This window comes from Martes martes, assembly GCF_963455335.1.
Source record: "Martes martes genome assembly, chromosome: 17".
Lineage (NCBI taxonomy): Eukaryota > Metazoa > Chordata > Mammalia > Carnivora > Mustelidae > Martes > Martes martes.
Window position 1 is genome coordinate 38,531,403 of NC_137905.1, and position 27,103 is coordinate 38,558,505.

The following is a 27,103-nucleotide window of genomic DNA, read 5'->3' on the forward strand; positions in this document are numbered from 1 at the left end:
GCTCTTAATCAAACAGGTGAAGGGGCTGCTGGACCATGTGGTCATTTCTTCTGTTTCCGCGTCCTCCTAGCACTTTAAAATGAGGACATTTTGGAGGTCTGTGTGCCTTGTCCCTTGGTCATTTTTCTTTTCTTTCTTTCTGCTTTTCTTTTTCTTTCTTTCTTTCTTTCTTCTTCTTCTTTTTTTTGGGGGGGGTAGTTTTTCTGCTAGCTGTTTGCACATTGCCAATACAAAAAAAAAAAAATCTATCTGAGATATGGACACCTCCATTTTCTTTGATTTTTCTCCTGACACTTTATCTATTGGAGTATGAGCTGCTTCAGAGGATAGACAAATATGCCATCTATTTTCAAAAATAATTGTGGTCTATTTCCCCAGGAATCAATAAAGCTCAGGATTGTGCAGGATATTTAGTGCATGTGGGCCTCATGTGCAGCGTGTGGTTAAAGAGAAGGAGGACCCCACCTGGAACCTCACCTGGTGCCCGCAAATCTCCCTGACACTGAGAGGGGAGCCCTGAGAACGGGGGGCAGCGGGCCATGGGCTGCCATCTTTATTCATGGCCAAGGCACGGTTAAGCCTCACCATCGTCCATCCCTCCCAGCCGGCAGAGCCCTTCTCTCCTAGAGTCATCCACGGCAGAGAGGGAGCCGCTGAGACGAGGCACCTGTTTGCTCCCTCCCCCAGGCCCTGTGGGATCTGACGCATCTTGCGCCATTCTTCATCATCCTCATCTCTCTCCAACCCAATGGCCTTCTTGGGGCTCCCCCAGTGCAGAGATCCAGTTCCTACCGCAGTGCCTTTGTACCCACTGTGCCATCCCCCTGGAATGCTCTTCTGCCAGGTGGTCACTGGGAGCTTAGCTTGCATGGGAGTGCTTCAGAGAGACCATGTCTGATTACCCCGTCTAAAATATCCCTCGTGCCCCTTGTTCAATTTTCTTCCTAAACTTAGCACTTCCTGAAATTATCCTGTTCAGTTCAGTGGTTCATTTCCTTAGGCGCTGTTTGTCTCCCACCAAGTTGAATGTGAGGGTTGCAATATTGTCCGTGTTTTCAATCGCTTTCTAGAACCCTAGGGCCTACCAGAGCCCCTAACACGTGGTAGGGATGCAATAAATTTATTTGAAAGCTTGAATGTCAGAACAAACTTGAGAATAAGTGAGTGACCTTCTTCCTGTAGTCTCTGGACTGTGCTGGGTGGCATGGAGGGGACAAGGGCAGTGAGGAACATGGACCCTTCCCCAGGGAACCTGCGGTCCTTTTGGAAAGGCAACCTGCAGGCGTGAACCCATTGGAAGCCACGATATGACGGTTTCAGATGGGAGACTCTCTCCCCCAGAGCTCAGTGAGGGGTTCCTAAGTGTCTGCCTCAGGGCCTTTGCACTTCTCTGCCAGACAGGTACATTGGCTTGTTCCTTCATTTTCAGAGTTTGGCACCAATGTCCCCTTTTCAGTGAGGTCTTCCCAGTGATTGGGCTCAGGACGAGGCAGCTCAGATATCTGGCCTTCTGAGATCATACCGATGTCCACTTTCTTCCCCAGGTTGGGTTGTGACGGTAGTTGGGGAAGGAGGGGGCACAGATGCCAGGAAGTGGGAGGCAGTCCACTGAGGCACCCATTATTGGGCTGTCTGCAGGAGTGTGGACACCTGGCCAGGCATGTCCTGTGTACTGTCCCTTTATTAGCTGTAGACCCAGGCCCCTGGACGAGGTTACCATGCGGCTGATGGCTCACCGCAGCAGAATCTTCCCTCCCAGGCAGTGTGGGTTGGGAAAGAAAAGGCAGTGCCTCCCAACCAGGAGTTCTGCTGACCCCACGGGGCCCAACTCCCATCAGCTGGCCCATCAGCAATGGTAGACACTCTGCAGAATATTTCCAGTAAATCAGGACCAAACGTGGCGGGAGTCCCACTGAACACGGGTGGATGCAAACGGATACCGCTTTTTGAAGTTTTAAAGCCTGATAAAGGTTATTTTCCCCCCAAATTTCCACTTCCTCTGCTTCACAAACTTCTGAGGTGTGTGACCAGTAGTCTTTGGAGATGCTGAGAGAAGCAAGACAGGGCTGTGGACAGAAGCATTCTGGAAACTTCCTGGAATAAGGGAGAAAATGACAGAAGCCATGGAAACATCACATCGCCAGCCCCCCTCAGAAACAGCATTTGCTGTGTTTAAAAGGCAGAATGGTAACCAGATAAAGATCAATTTCCTTTTTATCAAAGAACAAAGAAGTTGGAAAATGCTTATACTCGTGCATTTGAATAGAGCAGAAAGTGTTACATGTTCTAAATCACCAAAATAAACATCCATTACGACAATGTTGAAGTGTAGATTACACGAGCAATTAAAAATCAAAATCAAGCTATTTGTTAAGGAACCAGGGGACCCTGGGCTCCGGTTGTGGGGGCGTCCTACGCCGCCTCGCCCCTTTCTCTCCGTGTTCTTGGATTCCGAAGCGACATGGCCAGCGGGCAGCCGCCTGTGAAACCGAATCCGTGTTTTCCAAAATACCATCTTCTGAAGTTTTTCCATAATGGGCCCATACGAGCACATTTAAGAATCCAGTGTGTAATAAATATGTTTTAATTGGTCGGGAGATGAGGTGGTACATTCACCGTGTTTTCCTGTTCTGCTCCATCTTTATGAGCCGTCTCGATCATATAACAGCCACGGGTAAAAACCGCTTTCCTTTTTTAACTCCACTACACATTCACTCAATTACTGCCCTCCTCTTCCCGACACCTGTGTATTAGGGAGGTGCTGAGTAGATGCCCCGTCAGGTTGCCTTGAACACCTGGGGGCTAGGGAGAGCCTAGGAGAGCTAGACCGTCTCTGCCGGCCCCTGAGCCACAGCCAGATCCATGCGGGCTGGACGGAGGCACGCGGAGGACTCCGGGGCCTCACCTCCCAGAGGCCACCCCACCCTGGCTCTGGAGGGACAGATGCTGATTCCTGCCCACCCAGGGTAGGCTGAGCTGCTTTCCCGTTTCTCACAGTCTCTGGGGCTGATTAAGATCCGGTCACTGGATGTGTGTCATTGGTCTTCTCGTGTCCACGCCGGTGATTTGAATTCAGAGCCCGTCAGCGCAGGCTCAGAAAGGAAATGGTGTCAGGGCTCTCTAGAGAAATGGTATATATAATGTACAATATGCCCTATGTATATGTAATATATATTATAGATAATCAAATAATAGGTTGTATATAGGTATATATAAATATTTATGTATTTTATATTTTTAAAAATAGTGTGTATATATATACACACACATACATATATATATGTATGTATGTAAAGGGATTTATTATAAAGCATTGGCCCAGTCAGTTATGGAAGCTGAGACATCCTAGGATTGGCATTTGGCGAGGCAAGCTGGCAGACCCAAGGGAGCTAGTGGGGAAAGTCCCAGTCCAAGCCCAAGTCCACAAGCAAGTGAAGGTGGCAGTCCCAGCTGGAAGACAGGCCGAGAGAGTGAATTCTCCCTTACTCAGCCTTTTGTTCTGTTGGGGCCTCCAAGGGACTGGATGAGATCCCCCCTTCCCCGCCCCATATACTATACACGCTGGGGAGGGCAATCTGCTTTACTCTGTCAGCCCATTCAGGTAGCTCACCTCATTTGGAAACATCCTCCCAAACACACCCAGAGTAATGTTTGAACAAATGTCTGGGTGCACATGACCAGTAGACACACAAAATGAACCATCATGGGGGTGCAGCAGCAAGCGTTTAATCCTAATGAGCTATAGGAGGCAGGGATGTCTCCTAGGTGGCCCCCGACCGAGGCTGGGCAGTTGTTTCATGATGGGTTGCCTGAAAATGCACTTCCTTCTTTCCCTCCCTGCCCCCTCCTCCAGCTCCATCTCAGGGAGACCCCCAGAGCCCCGTGTGTCCAGTTTGCGTACAGGAGGTAGGCATGTGCTGATCAGTCGGTCTCTGAAAGGCCGGATGGGGGTGTGTGCCCCACATGAGCCCCAGACGTATGTCACCCCACATGCTGGCCGCGGGACTCCAGGCTGGGTCCCCTCCGGTGGCTCCCCTGTGCGCTGGCTTCCCTAGGAGGCTCCCTGTCGTCTCCGGAATGACCATTGTAGAGAAATGTAATAAGGAACCTCACTCATGAAAACTTGGAGGCACGAAAGTTCAGGGACTAATTAAAAATAAATCTCATTAGTTTTTTTTCCCCCTCTCAAATTATGCGAGTGGTTTATTAATCTGGTTTTGATGTGTTGCATGCATTGGTCCAGCCCGGAGTTGAGAACCTCTTTATGAAAATGGATTTGCGCAGGGAAGCCAGAGGTGGTTTTCAAGGGCTCTCGGCCGTGGGCAGGGTGGGCCGGTGGGCACGCCCAGCTCTGTTCACCCCTGCAGGGAGGGCGTCTCCGTGATGCAGACACTGGATGGGGTGCCCTCATTGGCTCTCGAGTGCATGCTTATTCCCAGGCAAGGACCACCCTTATGTCCTGCAGGACCCTCCAAGGCATGTGTGCCCAGCTGGGGGCGGGGGCCGGGATCATCCTGTCTCCTGACCGAGGCTGTGTCTACACAGCATGGTAGCTACCAGCTGGTCGCAGGAAAATGCGGCCCATAGGGACAGGGTAATAAGAACGATATTATGAACAGTGGCCAGCACTGTGCCAAGCCCTGCACGTGATTTCCTTCCTCAACCCTCACAGCATCCCGGTGACCAGGGGCCACCCAGAGATGGGAAGTGACCCACTCCAAGTCTCCTAGCATTGACAGCAGGGTGCAATCCAGATCTGTCTCCTTATGGCTGTGCTGTATTGATTTTTTTTTTTTTTTTTACTTTGCTGGGTGGATTTTTGGGCCTGTTTTAGGGAATTAATGCAACATTTCTTTGACAGTGTGTGTCCACACCATAACCAGCGGGAGGAAAGGAAGTGACTTGTACCCACAAGGTGTGTTGACGCAGCCTCCCGGCGATGTAAAAGGGAAGTACTGTACACCCCAGCTCCTCCTTTACCCCTAACTCAGACTGGCCTGCGGCCGGGCCTCCTTGACACCCACATGCCTCAGTTTCCCCATCAGCACAGAGAGGTTAGGGAGGCAGTGAGGCAGGGAAGCAGCCACTTTGGCACCTGAAAGTGTGGAGGGTGGGGTGGAATGACTTACCGTGTCAGAAGACAATAAGTGACCACTGCATGTGGATTTGGAAACTATCTTTCATCTTCAAAGAGCTTCCCAAGGGCCAGCTGGTCTCTAGATGTGGGTGGAAATGCGAGTTCAGTGGGCCTAACCCAAGGTGCCTAACCCCTGATGTCCACATCCCTTACCTTTAATGCTTCTCTCTTTCCTCTCCTGGCTTAAGTTAATCAGGCTATTTTGAATGGTCATGAAAGGACACTGAATAAATATTCAAAAATAGATTGGCTAAAATGGGGACTTTCTTCATTTTTTTTTTTTCTAAAAGGAGAGCATGTGTTGTTGTCATTAGTTGGGGACAGCCACCTGAATAATGACAGGGAAAAAAAAAAAGATCTGCTTGCCCAAAAAATAATTCTTTTTTCCCCTTTTTGTTTTGAATTAAAATTCTACCTTTTTTTTTTTTCATTTCTAAGATGAACGAAAAAGCCCATTTTACTCCTCTGCGGTCCCCCAACCTCCCTGTTCCTGCCTTAATGACATCCCAAACTTTTGTTGAAAATAATTGATTGAATTTAAATTTCCTTAAAAGTTTAAGAGGTAATGTTACAGTATAAATTTCCTACCAAACACTAAGTAGGGAAATATCCATTAGTGAAATTAACTACAGTTTCTAGGTAGCTAACAATGTGCCGTATACAGTAGGGCATGGCTAATGAACACTGCAGTGGGTGATATTTCATTATACAAATTAATGCTCACATTTTAATGGGAAAGTCACATAATGAATCTCGGCTTCAGTGACAGCAATTAGAGACACAGATTGTCCCCTTCTGGACAAGGCACTGTTTAGCAATAAGCAGCTGTGTGAAAAGTCTTCAGGTTTACAACATATATATGCTTTGGGGGAATTAGTGTACAATTTATATTAATGTACTGAAGCTCTGCTGAGAAGGCACCACCGTATTTATCTCTCCTGGTATTAACTAAGTAAAGACATGTAGAAAGACTAAATAAATATCAAATAGAGGATGCAAATACAGGGAAATATTCGGTTACTCGACTTAAAAGTTAAAACACTTTTAGAGATTTAGCACACACACATGTTAGAAGCGTGAAGCCCTCCTTAAGAGCTCCCCAAAGGGATTTCCGAGGAGAGTAGTGTGAGTCTGCCCGCTCTTTTAGGAGAGGTGCTCTTGGGGGTTCGCTCCACTCAAACGAGGGCCAAACTAACTTCCCCCAGAACGGTGAAGGTTCCTTGGGCTCGTCGAGTGCAAAGTAGAGGCTCAGCATGATGAAAGACATGCTCATGTAAAAATAGGTACAATGAACTAATTAAACCCCTCAGTCATATGTTTCTAAAAATTTATGGTACAGAGACTGGGAGAAGTTATCAATGTTATCCCAAAGTTGAATATACATCTTGTGCCATGTGTCCATGGGTAGCAGCTTTAATGTGAGATGTTTCCAGTAATTCATTAATCTGTTGGAATGATGAACTGATGATTTTTTATTTCAGTAGGCCTTTTCGAGCAACCCTCTCTTTTCTAGAAATGTACCGTTTGTGCCCATATCTTACTCCTTTAAAATATTGCGAGAGGTTCCCCCAGAGAAGGCCACCGGTGTCCTCACCTGCTTTCCCCAGTGGGCGAATAGCTCAGTACTGGGCATCCTTTTCCCTGATTCGGTCTTCAAACGGGCTGCCCTGTGTGGGCTTGGACTGCAGATGACAGTGCTGGGGCCCTTGACCATGTTTGAGGTTTTAAAGCAGATGCCACCATTGAAAAACCAGGATATTGCACGCAGAAATCTGGGTGTGGGGCTTTTCTTAGAAGATGTCAGAGGTCCTCATGTCCCCAGCTGCTTGGTGTCGGTGGTGGCTGCCCTCTAGGACAGCCATCTACCCCTTACCTGCTGTTCTGCATGCCCCTGTGATCGGCCTGTCTCTGAAGACATCCCAGTGTCTGGTTCCAACCATAGGCAGATGAAAACATAGCAGATCCTGGACATCGTGGGGCGGCTGGAGAACTCATGACCCCCTACAAAGCTTGGGGCAGTCTCAGGGATCCTCTGGGTAGATTTGGGCCAATTTGTGGCCCAAGTGGCCAATCATTCATCTAGACTGAGCTGCTGGCAGGGTCTGGGTCTGCCTGTGCCGCAGGGCTGTGTGGGGAATGCTGGGTGGCCCCCTGACCCATTCCTTGCCCGAAGCCCGAGGCTTCATTCGAGTTTGCCCAGCATGCTGGGGTCGAAGCACGTGGCCAGTCACGGAGACCCGGACTACGAAGCCTCTCTCAGCACCGGGAGATTGGGCAGCCGTTGGTCACCAAACCTGAGAGAAGGGTTTGACCACCCTCAAAGCCTGCTAACGGCACTGACAGGTTTCTCCCCACCTAGTCCAGGCTGGTGTTAGGGGTTCACCCCCCCCAGCACTCTGAAATGTTCCCTTGCGGGGAGTCCTGTCTTGCTAACCGCCAGGAGGTTTCCCATGGACGGCGAGCCCCTCGGGCTGCCTGGGGATGTCCAGGAGACGCCCGTCCCAGATGACTCCTTGCAGGGGTTTGCCTGGCCAGGAACATAGCCACGGGGGTGCTGGTTGTGGGCGGAACAATCCCTTCTGCCTTCTCAGGGACAAAGCCCGGGAAGGTGAGGGGCGGGAGGTTTCAAGGAGAGGGCCGTAGTGGTTATCGTTTCAGGGTTATAAAGAAAATAAAAGCGAGGATTTTGGTTTTTTAAAAACATAAAAATCCAAAGGGGTGGATTTGTCCCCTAGAGCTTTGCTCTGGAGCATTTCTCTGGGAATTGGGGTGCTAGGGAGTATCACCCAGACACAGCCTTAGGGAGCAAGACAGGAGTTGGAACCGTGCAGAGGGGTCCTTCCTCTGGTGTGAGCAGGAGGTAGAGAAAGGCCAGTGGAGGGGTTTCTAGAGTCTGTGTGTGTCATGTGCAGCCAAAATAACCCTTGAAGACTCACTAAATAGCCCTTCATCTAGCAGGTCCTGGACGCTTGGAGACTCCGATGCTAAGAATGAGCTCTTCCTTTTTCTCAGCTATGGCCTGTTTTCCCTGGAATGGTGGAGGCCAAGGCCTGTTCCAAATTTCATTGTATTTTTTAAAGATTTATTTATTTGAGAGAGAGAGCTCAAGCGTGGGGTGGGAGGAGGGGCAGAGGGAGAGAAAAATCTCCAGCAGACTCCCCGCTGAGCACGCAGCCTGACGTGGGGTTCAATCTCACAACCCTGAGATCATGCCCTGAGCTGAAATCAGGAATCAGACGTTTAACCGACTGAGCTACCCAGATGCCCCTATTCTGAACTTTAAAAGAGCAGTGGGTTGTACCGAAGTTTATCTCCTTGCGCTTTGTGAGTTATGTATGTGGGGGGTGTGTGTGTGTGTGTGTGTGTGTGTGTGTGGTATGTATTTGTGTATGTGGTGTGCACGTGTGATGGGTGTGTGTTATGTGTGTATGTGTGTGTGATGTCTGTGGGGGTGTGTGTGTAGTGTACGTGTGTGGTGTATGAGTGTGTGATATGTATGTGTGTGAGTGTGTATGTATATGTATGTGTGTTGTGTGTATAGTGTGTGCATGTGTTATGTGTGTAGTGTGCATGTGATATGTATGTGTGGTGTATGTGTGTACCATGTACACATGTGATATATGAGTGTGTGGTGGGTGTGTGCCATGTGTGTCTGTGTGTGATAATGTATATGTGTGATGTGTGTGTAGTGTGTGTGTGCATGTATTGTATGTGAAGTGTGCACATGTGGCCTATGAGTGTGTGTGGTGTGTGTGTGGGTATGTGTGTGGTGTATGGTGTGTGTGTATGAAGGCTGTGCACGTGTTGGATTGTGATGTATGTATGTGAGTGTGGTGTATGTGGTGTGTATGTGTGTGAGCTCCACTTGCTTTAGCAACTCTATGATCTGTCTCCACTGAAAGCGATGGGAACTGGGGCCTTATCTCTTTGGTTCCTCACTCAATTGCCCTCTCTACTTGGGGAGTAGAAGGTAATCAATCATTCATTCAGTCAAAACATTGTGTGTCAGGGCACCTGGGGGGGCTCAGCCGGTTAAGCTCTGCCTTCAGCTCAGGTCAAGATCTCGGGATCCTGGAATCGAGCCCTGTGTCAGGATCCCTGTTCAGTGGGGAGCCTGCTTCTCCCTCTCCCGTTATCCCTCCCCCTGCTCATGCTCTCTCTCTCTCTCAAATAAATAAATAAAATCTTTTCAAAGAAACCATTGTGTGTGAATGGACCCGCACATTTCTGGGTGTGTGGGTGCACACATGGGTCTCTGACCCCATTCAGGAGACTTAGTTTTGCTCTTGAGGTGGGTTTTAGAGCTGACACGAGCCTTAGGGAGTACTAAGGCTTAGGGAGTACCACCTTCCTACATTAGAGGTTGAGGATGCAAAGGTCCCAAGGTAGGAATCCTGTGCCCTGGGCAGTGGAAAATCACATGGGGCCCTGGTCCCCAGTACAGACACTCCAAACACTTCCTAGGGTCCATAGCAGACCACCTTCCCTGCTAAGCCATCCCGCAGTGTCCACCCGGGGAGCCCCGCAGTGCTTCTCCACCCAGGATCTGCAGAAGCCCACATGGGGGACTTTGAGAGACCCAAATTGCAGCCCTCATCCCCGGCCAGTGAGCCCAGAATTTCTGGAGTTGGAGGTGGAACCAGGTATCAGCATCTTTTAAAGGTCCCCAGCAGTTTCACTTTGGCTTCTTCAAAATGCACTCTTTACCCCGCATCAGAATCCCCAGACCTCAAGGGTGAGAACCATGCATGGGGTTCCATAAGTAATGGCTTAAAGTCTCCTGTTGATTCTAATGCACGGTCGAGTTTGAGAACCACTGTTCTGGTGCACATTGCAAGTGTGTGTCCTTTGGAAATGGACATCCCTGGGCATCCCTGTGGTCCCCGCCCCTCACCCCACTGAGGCCTGAAGGCAGAAGTCCACGCTCTCCCTCTGTAGCTCCTGCTAATGCATGCCCGTGCATTCTCGGCAAACCCTTTGCCAGATGCACTTTAATGATTTCCAGGTGCATTTCTGAAATGCAACCTGAGTCTCACCCAGTACCTGCAGGCCTCACCTCTGCCAGTTCTCAGTGCAGGGCCCTCCACAAGGCTCCCGCTAACCTGGGGAGGCAGGATTCTGAGTCCCTGGTTAGGCTCTCCTGTAGCCCGACTACTACCCCCTCAGCTCCAGTAACTGCTCCTGCTCCCACTTGGCCATCGGACTTCCAGGTTAGCTCAGAAGTGCCTGTGCACAGGGCTCGTGCCACCAAGAGTTACCTGGCCTCTGATGAGATGCTCAAAGAGCATGGCTGGGGTGAATCTGAGTCTAACACAGGGATTGACCCCAAGAAGTGGGAGAACGGTGTCCGAGGCCATAGATGCCTTTAGCTCAACAAGGCTAGAGTCTTCTGCTTGATCCATGTCATTGGTCTAGCCAGAGGCAGCTGGGATCTTTCCTTTTAGAGAAATACATTCCCAGCTTGCAGGAGTGAGTGAGGAGCACAGAGCCACCATTTTGGAGAGGCAGACATGGCTTCTCCAAGGTTCCAACACGAAATCTGGAGATGACACGGAGTCCCCTGCTCAGAACCTGGGCGGGTGGGCTTCTTATTTACGGTACCCAGGAATCCTTCTCCCCTCCTCTCAACTCTGTTACCCCCAAATGCCCCGTGCCTTGGAGACTCCACTGGGGCCCGGTAAAATGTCTCTGGGATGCACCGCTCACCGATGATTTGCTGTTGCTTTTACATCGGTCTGGTTTACACTAGCAATGGCGGAAGGGCTGGGGGAACACTGAGTTTCCTGGGAGGAGTAATTGTGTCTATGGACAGGGCGCCGCCGGGAATCAGCTAACGGACGGCCACAGCCCCATTTCTTCCAGGGAGCTTTTCGGTTCCAAAGTCTAGAAAAGACCCCGGATTGCAAACAAATTCCTGGAATATATTTAAATCCACATCTGTTTATTCTCCTCCCCTTCCTCTAGCCCACAACGCGGGCAGGTCCCGGCTGTCCATTATGGTAGCTTTTCCATGGTGGCAAGAACAATAGAAGTTGGGTGTTGAATTTAAATAAATATTTAATTCATGAAAATGATCTTATATGTTTTAAAACACTCTTTAAAGCTATTTTTATTCTCTAGAAAGCGCTTATTATAGGTAAATTACACATTTTACTACCGGAGCGTTAGGTTTGCCATTAGTACAAATTTAAGGCACTACAAAGACCAGTAGATAATGTTAATTTCAAATACAGAAACTAAATATATTTTGTACCTTTTTATTACTCATTTTCTTTAAAGTTTTATTGACTGCTTTTTATCTTAACTATATGTCTTTACATGCCGCAATCATAATGCACGGTAATGGTATTAATATTTTATGGAATCGGTATTTATAGTTCTTTATTTAGAAACAATGCAGTAGGTCTGCAGATATCTGAGCTCGTCTGGAATGGTGCCCTCCAAATAATGATAAATTACTTGTGCAGTATGCCATTTGCTAATTATATCCATGATTTACTGCAGAGCGAGACTTAAATCATTCATTTCAGTCTTGCGTAACAGTGCCATAAAATTTTTAGGTTTAAAAATGGTTTCCATGTGTATAATTTAAACAAATTTTAGAGCTATTGTATACACAAAATATTGCAACCACCCATTTGTTACATACTTTGTCTTTTTAAACTTCTACTTTTAATGATCACTGTGGTTGAAATTATTATGCTTAATTTTCATAATCATAGCTTTTAAATCTACAGCCGTTTTCACATGTTAGATAAAGAAAAAGATAGCTAATTGTGTGTAGATAGTATGTCATTCCTGAATAGTCCCAAATGGTACAAAATCATTAAAAAAGCTTAAGAGTACGAATTATTCTTCTATTAAAAAACAGTTGTTCTCTAACTAATTATTAGTTTGAGCTGCTTTGTTTCCAAGAACAAATGTTGATCCTTCTAGCCTTGTTCGGCACACCAAAATGAGATAAACACTTTTTTTTCTCTCTCTCTCTCTCTCTCCTTATACCGAACTCTCGCAGGTGAGAAACCTTACAAATGTCCCCACTGTGACTATGCGGGCACCCAGTCAGCGTCCCTAAAATACCACTTAGAGCGGCACCACCGGGAGCGGCAGAACGGAGCCGGGCCCCTGTCTGGACAGCCCCCAAACCAAGACCACAGGGACGAGCTGTCCAACAAAGCCGCTTTGTTTATCAGACCAGACATCCTGAGGGGAGCCTTCAAGGGTCTCCCCGGAATCGACTTCAGAGGCGGCCCTGCTTCCCAGCAGTGGACAGCAGGCGTGCTCTCGTCCGCAGATCACTCGGGGCAGGCCACCGGCATGACTTCCGAGGCCCCTTCGGACACACTGAAAGGCGCAGACCTTCCTTCCAAAAGCGCCCACTTCTCGGAAATCGGAAGAGCTTACCAGAGTATCGTGAGCAACGGTGTGAATTTCCAGGGCTCCTTGCAAGCTTTCATGGACAGCTTTGTCCTAAGCTCCTTGAAGAAGGAGAAAGACTTGAAGGACAAAGGCCCGTCTGACCCTCCGGCCATGAAGGTGCATGGGCCGGACGGCGGGGAGGACAAAGCTGGCGCAAAGGCGGTCCCCAGGAAGTCGGAGAAATCCCAGTACGAGCCTCTGGACTTGTCGGTGCGGCCAGACGCTGCGTCGCTGCCGGGCTCATCGGTGACCGTGCAAGACAGCATCGCGTGGCACGGCTGCTTGTTCTGCGCGTTCACGACCTCATCTATGGAGCTGATGGCCCTTCACCTGCAGGCCAACCACCTGGGCAAGGCAAAGCGCAAAGACAGCGCCGTCGGGGTGACGGTCAACTGCAAAGACCAGGCCCGGGAGGCGGGCAAGGTGACCCTCCTGCCCTCGGCGCAGTCGAACAAAGAGATGGCGCTCTCCGGCCTGATGGGGCCTCTAGAGGCCGCTTCCGAGAAGACGGCCCCGGGGCTGGGCAAGGAGACTCTGGGGGAGCCCAAGAGCGGCACGTGGCCGGGCCTGGTGGACCCCGCGTTTTGCAACTTCCCGTCAGACTTCTACAAGCAGTTTGGCGTCTACCCAGGCCTGGTGGGCTCGGGCACCTCCAGCTCCTGCCCGGCCCAGGAGCCCGACGGGAAGGCCCACGCGGAGGATGACGCCCCGATCCTGATCCCCGAGACCGCCAGCAAGAACGCTACCGACGACCTCTCCGACATCGCCTCCTCGGAGGACATGGACTCCTCCAAGGGAGAGAACAACGACGAAGACGATCTGGAGACCGAGCCGGAGATGACGAGCAAACCCCAGTCCGCCCTCGGCAAGGACGGCGGCGGCGGCGACGGCGGCGACAGCCTGCTGCCTGCGGGTGCCCCTCAGCCGGTCCGGGGACTAGTCTCGCCGGTGCCCCCGGCGCCCGAGAAGCAGTGGCACGGCCCAGGCCTGCTTCCAGCCCAGGACCCCTCGGCGGGCCTGCCCAAGCCGGAGCGGGGGCCCCCGGGCCTGGAGAAGCCGATGAACATGCTGTCGGTCCTCAGGGCCTACAGTTCTGATGGCTTAGCAGCCTTTAACGGACTTGCGAGTAGCACAGCAAATTCTGGATGTATCAAGAGGCCAGACTTGTGTGGTAAGTTTTAGAATCCTCTTCCTTTAGTTCATTTCCCAAAACATCAGTGCTGAATTGTGCATTTTTAAAAAATGAGGTAGACTCCTCCGTTAGCACATTTCGAACTAACCATGAAAACACCCCAGCGATGCTGTAATGTGCAGTGTAGACAATCACGAGAGTCGATTTCCTTTGGAAGTTCTAGCACGCCCGCTTTTGCGTTCGGGTTCCCACCCGGGTGACCCGAAATGCCTGTACGGAAAGCGCGGAGGGGGGTTGGGGTCTCACAGTGCGCACTGTTCCTGTTTTTAATCTCTAACTCGAGGGGGAGAATATTTTTAAAAACAAAACCAGAAAGACACGGTAACTTGCAAACCCTTCAGTATTTTTAACTTCTGCGTAAGACGGCGAAAGACAGTTGCTTCCTGCTTTGCTAAGCCAAACCTGCTTCCTTAAGCTTTTCTTTGTATCGACTTAGAGGGTACGAAAAATCCTATCACACTAACCACACTATAGAAATAAAGTGATCCTCTCTCCAACCAGGGAGATTGTTTTGGGGTGTTTGTGACTCATCTTTAGACATTCCGAACAGCAGGTACTGTGACGTTGGCCTTCTATGATTGCCTTCTGTCCCTCTGTATCTTCACCTGTCTGTCCGTTGTTCTGACGAGAAATGTGCATTGTGAAAGCCCTGGCTAGCAGGGTTGTGATCCCACGTGTCTTGGACTTATGCCTGCCTGATCTTGTTAGCAAATTGGCACTTCTTTATGTCCTTCAAGAATATGGTTACCCCAAAGTAATTCCAGATCTTAAAACGTCATAATAAATGTGAAGCCTAGAATTGGATCAAATGAACGTTGGGGTGGGCGGGGACGATCAAAGACATTCTCTGGGCACCCAGACACTCGTACCAGAAAGCCTTTCTCCGAATAGAAGCCCGGTATATTATCGCCAGCCCCTGGATGTCCCCCCTGGAGATAAATGATCGTGGGACCTTTCCACGTTTAGTCTATGAACGGATGTCTGTGACTTGACTGCACCTGTTGAAGGAAGGAAAGGAGAGAAGGAGGAAAGGATGGGAGGAAGGGGGAGAAGGAAAAATGGGGGGGGTATTTCTTAAGCTCTGAATTCTGATGTTGCTTTGAGCACAGAGCAGAATTCAGGAAGCTGGGCTTGGTTCATAATTTAAATCGGTATATTTCCTTTCCCCTCTCCTTCCCTAATTCACTAAGAACTGGATCAAGTAGTCCGAAGTATTTTTTTTTTTTTGAATTGTCAAAAATCACTAAATGGATTTCTGACAGCTCAAAAAAATATTGACGGTTCCTTATGCTGAATGATTCACAAGGCCCCATTAACCGGCACCCCAGCTCTATTTTTACCCACATATAATTCATTACTTTTGAAGCAGTTAAAAACAGTGTTTAAAAGAAGGAGAAAAGGGTTTTATGTCAGTCCAGTGTTTTTCCCCTTTTCTTCCTGGGGGAACAGTGTGTAAGTCTTTTTTTTTTTTTTTTAATTTCATTGTTGTCTTAAGTTTGTGACTTTTCTTCTCTTATTGTTGTTTGGGGATTGTTTTAAAGTCTATTTTCAGTTCTTTCAAATACCTATGTAAGGCCACAGTTCCTGCCAGGAATCCATGTATCAGAAAAGATCAAAACCTGGCATGTTCCTAAGCTCATTCTTATTGAAATGAGCTCATACTACCCCTATTAATTCTCCCATCTTCCTATCAATGCCGAAGGAAGGCTTGCCTGCCTCGGAGGAGCGTGCACTGGTATCCTTCGGCACAGGGGATGGTGGAGGGGAAGGCAGCATCAGGGAGCCTGTTCTAGTGAGCCTGGTCCTCTGAACCGCAGCCCTTAGACACGTCTCTCCCCTCCCAAAAGAGCAGCTCACCGCTCTCCCCGAACAGCTCTGGGGTATATGCAAAAAAAACTTTGCTTGGTTAACCTTTCAACCATTGGGCAACAGGTCCCGGGGTACATGTTGTGGCCCCTCGCTGGAAAGGGGAAGGAGGACCCTCAGTCCAGCCAAGCAAAAACCAGGCATCAGGGTCCAGGCCCTCCTATTCAGGGTCCAAGTCAGGGCCCAGGCCCTCCTGCTCTCCTCTGCACTCGTGGGAAGACGCCAAAACAGATTCTGGCCGTAAACTGCCTATTTTTGCGACCACATGTTCTGCCTTTCATTCGGACCTCATTGCTTCTGTATCCTCTTGCTTGAGCTTGGGAGCAGGCAAGGGAGGCCTTGCCCTGGTTCTTGAGCTCCATCCTCTTGCCTCTGGGACTAGCCTGACCCTGTGCAGTGTTCACTCCCCCACTCCCGTATGTGGCCTGCCATAATCAAACCCTCTTCTTACTTTCTTACCGGCTGCTCTGTGTCCTGGGGCCTAGGAGGGCCAGGCATATTCATTCTTCCTAAGATGTCTGGGCGGGGACCGGGGGGCTGAAATCCCACTGGGCTCAGAATGGGCATTTGGGGCTTTTTTCCCTCCCAGTCCAGCTTACTGTCTTTCTACCATTGCCAGGAGCACAAATGATAGCTGAACACTTCAAACCGCCCTTGGCTTGACTTTGCAAGATTGGAAATGATATTGGCACAAGGAATCAAATATTCCTGATTTTGTTTCCTTCTTCTCTGCTCCATGCAAAGTGAATGTGGATTTCCAAACGGAACCACCAGCTTGATATCTGGTTTCCTCTAGAAGCTGGGTTTGGCCAAACCAAAGAATTATTCTGGTATTTCTCATCTCAGGAGAGTCTGGGGTCTGATTTTGTCTAGTTAGCAAACCCAAATCCCCACTTTGATGCCCCTAGAAACAGGCTTGTAGGAGGAGCTAATGTCCGTCTGTTTCTATTCTCATGGGGCATAAAAGTGTTTGAAGAAGCATCAGTATAAAAAGTCTTGTTCGGATCACGCAGACTCCCCACAGAGCGCAGCAACAGCTCTGACCCAGGCTGGTGAGTTGGAGGAGGTGGTGTGTAGCTCTGAAGTCTGTAGGTGATACTCCTGTTGTGGCCCGACTTCCAGGCCCTGCTTCCCTAATTCTGCATGCCTGCTTCCTAACTGTTAAAACTCTGGTCTTAACGTTCCTTGGCATCCTGGACCTGGGGTCCTTGGCCAGTGAGACCTGCCCATTCCTAGCCAGTGCGTTTCAAAGAGAGAGTTGAAGAAAGGGGCCACCCCAGCCCATTGAGCAGGAGAGCCTTGTCGCATGTGTCAATGTTCAGAGCCCATCGGTGAGCTTTCTAAAAGGTCCTTCCGTAGACAGTAGAACATTCGCCCCCCAGAAATGTGTCACAGAAGATCCCAAGGAGGAGTCATCTTGAATTAAGCTGGAGGACATACACTATTGTTTCTAGAATGGGTCAGATCCCGCTATGGGCCCAATTTCATCTGGCGAAATCCCACTCCAGTTAAAGCTTCCCTTTCTTGAGGTGTCTTTTAGACTCCAGGCATAGCCCGCATTTCTTTATCCTACTGAAGAACATGACATACAAGGTCATTGAGTGCCATTAAAGAACTTGGATGTGCCCTCGGGTTTGTTGGAATAGATTTGACCTTGGTCCTGTAATGGGACAGGAGCCACATGAGTATTTAATTAGAGAGTAAGGGCAGATCGGAGCAGCGCTCACAGCCACTGATAGGACAAGGCAGGCACTGGCCTTGTCCAGTCTGAGAAACTTTGATGAACGGGTGGGTCAGCCAGCGGCTTGGAGGTCAGAGAGCATGGGAGGCACGGGTGTCTGCGTGCCCCAGACAGCACAAAGGCCAGTCTGCGCAGCACCTGAAGGGCTGGCTCCAGAGCATGGCAAGGGTACAGAGTATGTCTCACTCCACTTTGTGGATTTGGAAAGCAACCAGATCACCCTTACTCTTTGCCTTTCAAACCTGGGACAGATGGCTGGGGGTCATTGTGTGTTGAGTCTTGCAAACAGAGTTTGCCCTGGGTCTTTTGGTGGGCCCAGGCGTAAGGCTGACGGGAAGCCTCAAAGAGAGAGGCAGTGAGAAGGGCACGATCCTCTTTGCCGTTCGATGCTCTGGAATGATCGGCACGAGGGAAGACAGGCAGAGCAAGGAGACGCCACCGGCATGCCTGTCACGGCCATGAGCCCTAGCGCAGTAGCTTCTGGACCGAGGCAGCCACCAGGCCCCAGGGGAAGCTCGTGGGAGGCACGGCCATTAGCAACTAAGGTCCCAGTAGTCCCTATTTATTATTCGCAGGTGACTGGGAAGCTGGCTTCCCTGTCCCAAATTGTGCCTGAGACTAAGGGTTCCTTGGGCTTCCAGAGCAATGAGAGAATTAGAACCCTCCTCTAAAAAGAACACAGGGTCCATTGAAACCTCTTCGCCTCATCTATTCTAAGACGTCTGATCCAATGAACCAGGACATCCAAGTGGAACGCTCTTAAAATGCGACTTCCGTCCTCCAAAAACCGCGCTGATTTCCAGCATAGACAGTCTGAAAATACTCACCCTCGAGTGGCTACACAGTCTAAAGCAGGGGTTGGCAACTATTTTCTTTAAGGGCCGGAGAGGAAATAAGCTAGGATTGCAGGCTGTGTGGTCTCGGTCACGGCCACTGGACTCTGCCCCACAGCGTCAGAGGAGCCATAAGTGATAAACAAATAGGTGTGGCTGTGTTCCAATAAAACTTTATTTAGTAAAGCAGGCGATGGGCTGGATTGGGCCCACATATCAGCCTGCCCGGGCTGTCACCGGTTCCAGTGTAAAGAGGGGTGTGCTTCTGTGTCATCCCTAGAGGGGACACGCGGGTTCCTGTGTGCCGTGGCTTCACCGGCCAGGGGGATGGTGCCGGGAAGGGCCAGGACTACAAAGCCAGAGATACAAGAGACTTTCCCAGGAAAGGGGGCTTCTAGACCCAGATGGCCCAGTGTGCCTGTTCTTGGAAGGCCACCTCTCTGCCTACTGTACTTCAGACTTGCAGGAGAAGACGCCTCCATAGCTCATGGCAGTTCCAAGGTCCCCCCGGTCACGGCCAGGGTAGGCACAGAGGCACAGCTCTGTCTTGGCTCAGGGGTGAGTGTGCCCTCTGGGAGCCTCAGTTTCCTCACCGGTGGACAGAAGTGGAAGGATGAACAGACGATGGATGTAAAGGAGCTTGGATAAATGGTTCTCGGTTGAGTCGGTGTTTTATAGTGGAAATGAATGTCCGCGTGGGGATGTTGTAAGGGAGTGGTGCCAATGTCCAGATGACCTTTTTAAAAGATGTATTTATTTATTTGAGAGAGAGACAGAGAGTGAGCACAGAGGGGAAGGGCAGAGGGAGAGGGAGAGAGAAACTCAAGCAGACTCCATGCTGAGTATGGACCCCAACGCAGGGCTTGATCCCACGACTCTAAGATCATGGCCCTCGCCAAAAGAAACCGAGAGTCAGACACCTAACCCACGGTGCCACCCAGACGTCCCAATGTGCAAGTGACTTTTGGTTGCAGTGGTCCCTTTGGCACTAAGCAAGTACCAACCTTACTTTCCTTCAAGGTTTTAGAGTATGTTTTACTTCCTCACATCTGCCATGATAGGTTACTGATGGCTTTTCTTGGTATGTGGGAAATTCAGCTTTCAAGGCAGTTCTGGGGACTTTGTAATGACATCTGTCGTAGGGGTCCTACCATTTCCGTCTCTACCCAATTCCGTGCCTTCTGGGTAGAAGGCAAGTGCTTCAGGTAGGAAGTAAGTCCCTCCTGCTCGGTGTTTGACCAAAAAATGGCTAAAGGCCGTGGTTGGTCAGTTAGGGAAGTCCAAGGGGACCTTGGCTGGAGCGTGTGGAAACAGCGCGCGAACTCCCCGTGTGTGTGTGAGGACGCCCACGTGTAGGCTGCGGGTGCACTGACCAGGGCATCTGGCACATTTTTGGTCTTGTGGATGATTCAAAGTTTGAAGGGGTGGACAGCAGCCGGCAGGTTCTAATGAAGAAAGGAGCTTAAGTTAGGAAAATGGCACAGGAAGAAAACCACAAAACCTAAACCCACCACATGTACGGGAGCCCACGTTCAGTCAGCGCCATGGAGGGTGGTTAGCCATGTCTGTGGTAGGACCTTGTTGCCTCTGGAGCTGCCACGCTTTACTGAAAGCCTGGGATGGGCAATCATCCCTCCTTCTTGTCTCCTTTATGAGCTGGTCCTTGGAGGGACTGGCTTGCAGAGGCTGTGATTGAAGCACAATTTTGTATTCATTTTCTTTGCCCGACTTTATCATTGGCAGATTGTTCTTCGACTTCCAGAGTGCATCCTGGTTCCAGTAACAGTGTGTGTCTAGGGTCTGATGTTAGAGCCCAGCTGGGAGGACCATTTGGCTTGTGCTAGAGTCCAAGGGCAGATCCTTTAAGTTAATACAGATCATCACCACATCCTGCCAGCCCTGCTCCCACTGGCTGCCTCACAGCCCACCACAGAGCTCGTCCCTTTGACTCTGCTGGGACAAAGCATAGGTGCCATCTCCTGGGATCTCCCAAAGGAACCAGCTCCCAGGGACGGGCTCTCCTCTCGTCCAGAGCCTTCCTGTGGGCCCTGTGTTGATGAAGAGGCAGCCTCTCCCAACTCTTTGGGCATTCTCCTCCACCTCCCCTTCCCTCTTTTTAAATTAAATGGGAATGCCACTGACGTGATGTCGTTCGCACTGCAGGATGACAGAACTGTTGTGTGAATACCATTGTATTTGCCAAATGGTCCACTCGTCATTTCAGAACAAACAAATGGATGGTGTCTGTAAGTCGGCAAACACTGGTGACATTTAGCCTTGTTTATGTTCCTTTCCTTTTGCTGCATATTTTTGGCTCCAAAAGCTACTGTCTGAATCGACAGTGCCTCCGAAGCAGGAAAAAAGTCTGGGAGCTTTCCCTTCGGTTCCTACATGCATTTTCTTTTTGGGTTGCTCGATACCTCCCGCCCAGGACGAAGCCTGGGTGAGAGAAGACGGCAGCCGAGCTCTTTGGTTAAAAAACAAAAAATAAAAAAAAACCCAAAAAACAAACAAACAAACAAACAAAAAACGTGCAGAGACACAGACACAAGCACACACATTTTTTCTTCCAAGTAGTGACTTAAGACCAGGAGGGAGACGAGAAAGCTGAGAGAGCAGAGGTTGTCAGAACAGATACCCACGTCCCCGGGGACGTGCAAAGTCTCTGTTCCTGCGCGGCCATCGCCGTGCGGTGTAGCGACAGCGTGACCCCCTCGCTGTCTCACGCCGAGGGCAGAGATCCCTGGCTTCCGCCCCCCTCTGGCTGCCGACTCGCAGGGATGGTCGGCGCCCACAGCTTTGTAGCTACAGGCCACATCTTAGCTACGGAAGGAATCCGGTTCTTTCTTTTTTATATTCAGATGTTGTGTGCAAAGCCCAGGTTTCAAATAAGTAGTAATTATCTCCTATTACTTAGCGCTGATCAACAGCACCTCTACGCCTAATTGCCAACCTGCTCTAATCACGTAGACTACTCTTGCTTTAGCCAGAGACGGAAGGACCAAATTTTATAAATACTGCTTTATTGTCATTACTCCATTAAACAATTAGGGAGTGCGGCCCTGTCCTTGCTTTCAAAGGCCTCTCGCCTCCATGGTTTCTGGATTGTTTAACGAATCTGCACGTTTTCTTGCAGGTAAGTGACACCCCCTGTTCTAGTCGGTCTAGCTGGACCTGCCCTTGTCTGTTCGTGCTCCTCGGTGGCTCTCTGCAGCTTGTTAATCGTGTAAAGTCAAGAGAAGAATGTATACACATATGTGTGTTGAATAACTAATGACTATTGGCAAAGGTACGCCAATGCACGCCACACCGACCTACAGTATATCTAGGAGAGAATCAGGGAGGCTAAAAATATTGCCCCATATGTTCCTCTATTAGTCATGGATCGCGAAGGCTTAGTGACTTGAATGAGCGAGGAAATTCCCTCAAAGTCCCGAATCCTGAGTGACAGATGCTGGTGCATTGGAGCTCCCTTCACCTGTGAAAAATCTGACGGGTCAGGGTGGGGTCTGCTACACCAGCTCGCCAAGCTTCTCGAGGCGGGTCTCGTTGGCATTACCGCTTGTGTCCGAATTGTCCTGCATTTTGTAACACTTTAGAAGAATACAGAGAAGTACGGTCGTTATCTTTCTCCATAGTATTTAAGCAGTCCTATTGCTAGTTTAATATGTGTCAGGCCTTCCTATTAACCGGGAACGGAGGACAGTAACGTTCCAGTGAACGGCGACTGGGCACGCACACCTTCAGACGTGGAGATGGAAAGCAAAACGTGTGGAGCCTGGTGCTGGGTTATCGTGTGCTTTGGACTAGAGTATTGTGGAAGTAATGAGAAGATTATATTAAGGCGTTCCTGGTAATGAAGGCATGTAAGTTCTAATAATTGTAGCTTTCTGAATACGTGTCGAACTCTATCTATAAGTGTGCTGTATGCTGAGTTACAAGTTAGGTCATTTATGAATGGAATGTAAAACAATACTAAAAATGCTTCAATAACTTATCTTGGTATTGCTAATAAAAATAAAGCTGTGAAACATTAGTACACTTTTGAGTCATTATGTGAATTCCTTCCCCAACTCCCGTTCCCCCCATCATCCTCCTCCCCCGAGCTGTCCTCCCTGTTGGAAGCCTCAGGAGGACATTCAGAGAATACTAGGGGGCTGCCCACCCCGTACCCCCCCCCCAACCCTGGGCTCTTTGCTGGGTAGTTAGTTGCATTTTTCTGCCCACCTTGAGATGGGCCTCTCAAGTACCAACTCCTAAGTGTGCCAGTGTCCAAGCACGTCCTGGTCTGGGGCAGGGGCCGCGGTGGGTGGGCCAGAGCTGGGGGGACACATGAGCAAGTCTCTGTACCAGTGACTACGGGCACCGAGCTCCCACAACTGCTCCCAGGCCCCGTGCGTAGGGGGAACCAAGGCAGGCTGCCATCCCCCGTCCCAGGTGTGGAAGAGCCCGCCCATGCCCAGCCTCCGTGCAGCAAACCTCGACATTTTCTTTACATCCCGCGAAGGGTAGTTTTCGATGGGAAGGTCCCCGGAATCATCGTAGTTGGGAGATTTTTGTCAGTGGAGATTTTTTTGCTTGTGCCTCTGTTTGCTGTCGCAGGCTTTGGCCCGGCCTGTGCACCCCCCCCCCGCCCGATGGGAGGGGCGGGGTACAGGAAGGATTGAATTTGCTTCCCCGTTTTTGTTGCTTAGTTTTTGTTTTGTTTTGTTTTGTCCGTGATGGACCTCAGACCCCCACCACTTCTGCAGTGCCTCTAAGCCTCGCTGCTGTTTGGGAAACTTCTGAATTCCGTTCGCGCCCCGGCTCCCCGTTCAATGGGTCCTGTGGGGGGAAAAGGTGTTATCATTATATGACAGAATCCCCACACTCCCGAATAAATCAAGTGTCCCCTGTGGGAGGGGACAGAAGCCCAAGATTGTCCCCCTGAACAATTCTGGCCTTTGCAACAGGACAATCGTAACAGCTTGACCGCTGGGGACATTCCCTTCCAGGAGGTCTGCAAACTGTTCAAGTCGTCTCCCCACCCAAAGGCCATAGTACAGTCTCTCATTTAGGAGAAGAGGAGGGGAGAGAGGGGAGAGATTCTGAGTCTTTGGATCCATGACGAAAGCCCACAGGAAAACCATAGATCTCGAAGAAGTTTGGCAGCTCCCTGGGCCCACAGCTGCCTTCTAACTAGAGTCCGGGGGACCAGAGGATGCACTGAGGGTTCTGGTAGACAAGGGGGGAGGAATCCCAAAATGCCCGGCCAAAGGAAAGCCAAGTGATCACAGCCACACAGCCCAGGCCCACGTGGCCACCCTGAGCCCTGACAGAAAGAAGGACCCCGGGAGGACGTTGTCTTTATTTTCAATGCCTCCCCCCCCCAACCACCCCAGGCTTTTCCCTGGGTTCTCGCCTCCTGAGGGCTCCAGGAGGCCTGTGTCACTGCGGCAGGCATGCTGCGTCTCGGCGAGGAGGTGCTGTATTCCCTCCTGGTTTCAGAAGCCACAGGTGCAACTTCCAGGATGGGGCTCACCACCATACACTCTGTGTGGGCAGGGGGCACCCCCGGGGCCTCTCTGGACCAGTGCCTCAGGCCTGGGGACACGGGTGGGAGGAGGGGGGCTCTGTGGAAGGCTGCTGGGTCTCCATGCCTCCACTCAGGGCTGAGCGCATTGCCCTGGGCATCGTACACCGTTAACAGTCACTCTGCATGCTCCTCCTGGAAGCCTTGCTGACCCCGCAGCCCCGGGCTGCCCAGCCAGCAGGGACTCAGGGGCCCAGGGAGTGGCCGGTGGCCTCGGGTACAGAGGAAGTCCCGCTGAAGGGGACAGGTGGTCATGCTGACAGTGGGAGGGCTCCTCGGGCAGCTCATCCCTGCGTCTGCCGTCTTCTCTCCCTCCCTGGACCCATTCCCTGACAGGGTTTCTACCCATCTCCGGCTCTAAGGCAGGGGGTCTTTCCTGAGTCGCTCCCCAGGGGTGACTTCTCAAGCTCAGAGGGGACCTTTGTGGATTCTCATCCTCCCACTTTTATGAACGATTCCCAGCCTCCTCCCACCTCTCATTTCACAGCACCCCTGCTTCCCACCTCCCCCTCCTTCCTGCCTGGGGGTAGAACTCCCTTCCCGCCCATCCAGCGTTCTTGGGAACATCCTGTGTGCTGTGAGGGAGCTGGGGGGATTCGGGCCTTGGGTACCAGCTGACTTCATTTCAGAGCACTGTGTGGGGGGCTGCGATGCTCTTTCCTCTGTCACCCCACATCCCCACGCGGGATTATAACACACGCCAACTGTCTGGACCCCAGTGAGGGGCAGCCACAAGCATCACCTACAGGATCTGCCCTTGACCCTCCCCAGGCAGGGCCGGCTCACTGATCTGAGGTGGACAGGAGACCCCGCCCCCCCACCAACCCTGGGAGGTGACACTGAAGTTTGAAGGAGGTAACAGTCTCAGGGTGGGGGTGCCCCAGGAAAGGAAAGGTACTCTGCAGCTTATGGGAGGACAAAGTGCCCTGACCCCTGCTTCATCTACACGTGCTGGGAAAAATGTTTGCTTTGATGAAATTCAGATATTCTCAGGGTGGGGGAGGGGCCCAAACTTCGGAAGATGCTTTTTGCTCCTGTAGAGTCTCCCTTTCGAGATGTCATGATGATTGAATTACATTCCGAAGCATGCCCCTGTACACGGGCAGACTTGTCTCCACAGGAGTGGATTTTGCCTCTTGAGCAAACAGTGTGCATTTTCAAGGTGAAAGTTGGGGAGCTCGGCAAAGCTGTTTCATTAGCAAAAACACCCATTCGCGCGCCCAGCCGCCGGCTGGCTTTGTCACGAGTTGGTCTCTCCTGCTTGTTGTGGGATTGTCCACAGACACCCCCGTCCACTCGCAACCTGCTGCTCACGAGGTTAAGTTTTCTTTTTGAACTTCTCTTGTTGTCAAATTAATATAATATGCTCTCAATTATCCACATAAAAGGAGAAAGGCAACCAAGCAGGGAAAGTAAATTTGCAATTAATTTCCTAAATTATTGCTCTTTTCACATGATGGACAAGTCGTTTTTCTCTGACTTGGACTCGAGTGTTCTCTGTGTCCTGTGGGGAGGCGACTCGGGAGTGGGCAGGGCTGGAGGCAGACGTTTTGTGGGCAGGTGGAGGGGCCTCAGTGAGTACTTAGGGGTTCGGAGTACATTTGGCTCTTGTCAGGGAGAAAGTCCATTCATCTTCTTGGTCTTTTAAGATCCCATCGGTGATCTAGCTGGGGGTGGGAGGCTTCCCCAAAATAGACCCTAAGATAAGAACGTGGATGGAAGTCTGTATGCGGGAGGAGCTCCCGGGAGCCATGGGAGAGGGAGGAAACCGCTCAGGTGTGTCAGTGAGAGAGTGGCCACTGCTCGAGGACTGGGTGCATTCCTTCCAGCGATCCTCTAGGATACCGTCTGGAGTTCATCTCAGAATTGGCCCACAGAGGGTTGAAGGAGCTAGGGTATTTCTCCCAGCTGGAATATTTAGTTAAGAGAAACAAGAGCCCATTGGCATGCCAAGGAACTGGAAGAGAATCAGGTGGGTCCCCACGACGTCTGCCACCAGTGGGACCCCCTTAGCCCGAAAGTTCTTTCCCCCTCAGTGCACTGCAGAAGGCCACCAAGGATGAGGACAGATACTCATTCCATGATTTCCCTGTGGGAAGTGAACGTGGGTTTTAAATTTTGAAAAGTGCATGGTCTCTCCGCTTAGAAAGAAGCTCACTGGAGACCAGATGGGAGGGCTGGTCTGGGGGCCAGGAGATCAGGTGTCTACCAGCAGTCGAGCTCCTAGGAGCTTCAACAACTCAACCTTCTCTTGGGACACCACTTGCCCACTGGTGAAAGGAAGGGTGACTGTAAGTCCCCTCAATCACCTCCTGGGTCTCAAACTCTGGCTTTCATGATCCTTTCCGGCCCTGAATTTCCAGGTGACCCCGTAGGACGCCGTCAGTCCTAGAGTTCCCGTGAACGCTCACTTCGGCAGGGCCCCCGACGTGGGAGCCCAGCTTTGCACGGATACCTGGGATTTCAGTTTGGCCAAGGCCATTTACTGTGTGAGGGTGTGGGGCACACAGATCCCTGCCTCCTCTTGAAGACGTTTTTCTTAAACCGTAAGAGCACTGAGGAATTTGTCGTTTATGTATTTTTTTAAAGAGGGAGTCAATGCAACTGGATTTTTGAGCTCCTGGTAGTGCAAGAAAAACTGATTATCTGACTTTCTTTCCTTTTCGATTTTCAACCTCTTGTGTTCATAGCGGAGCCTGAGAGGATGGTATTTTTCATGATTACATTTTCTTCAAGCACATTCCAGATACCAGTGTGATAATCCAGTGTGTCCCTCCTAGGACAGTAATCCCTCTTGGGATCTTCCGACTCCCCCCTCCCCACCCCCAACAGGGAGAGGGAGAGGAAGGAGGTACCAAGAGACAGGGGCTCACGTCAGACTCGGTCGCGTGTACGAGGGTCATGGGGATAGCACACATCTTCCTCCATGTCTGGGGCCTTATCTATGCTTCCATCTTCAGAGTTCTCTTGGCCCCCCGAAGCCGCTGCTAGCTAGCGAGACCCCCAACTGGGGACAGTATGCGCTATCTCCAAGTGGGAATCCCTTGAGTCCTCAGCTTTCTGTTTTCAACGGAATAGAACTTGTTGGTCTCAGTTTTGTGTGCCACCCAATGGCACACGAAACAACAAAATGTGTAAGAGCGAGTAACTTGGACGTTGGCAAGTCACCCACATTTCAATGACTTTAGGACAGTTGCTGCTGGGCAGGACCCGGGCAGAGTTCCCATGGAAACTCGGGACTCGCTGAGACCTTGGCAAGTGGGTAGAGAGTCTGGGTAGGGTGTCACAAGGGATGGTATCACCCATCCTTGCCAGTCTGTACTCACCACGGTCTGAAGAGCTG

The 27,103-nt window shown here is 50.6% G+C and overlaps 1 protein-coding gene across 1 annotated transcript in view; it reads left to right on the top strand.

Moving 5' to 3' along the window:
* Nucleotides 1–27,103, top strand: part of ZNF536 (zinc finger protein 536) — a gene marked incomplete at both ends in the record, with an annotated part of 234,634 nt that overhangs the window by 81,779 nt on the left and 125,752 nt on the right. The window contains one exon of the mRNA XM_080828437.1: nt 12,153–13,727. Coding sequence (XP_080684563.1) covers nt 12,153–13,727 — 1,575 coding nt within the window. The remainder of the gene's footprint in view (nt 1–12,152; nt 13,728–27,103) is intronic.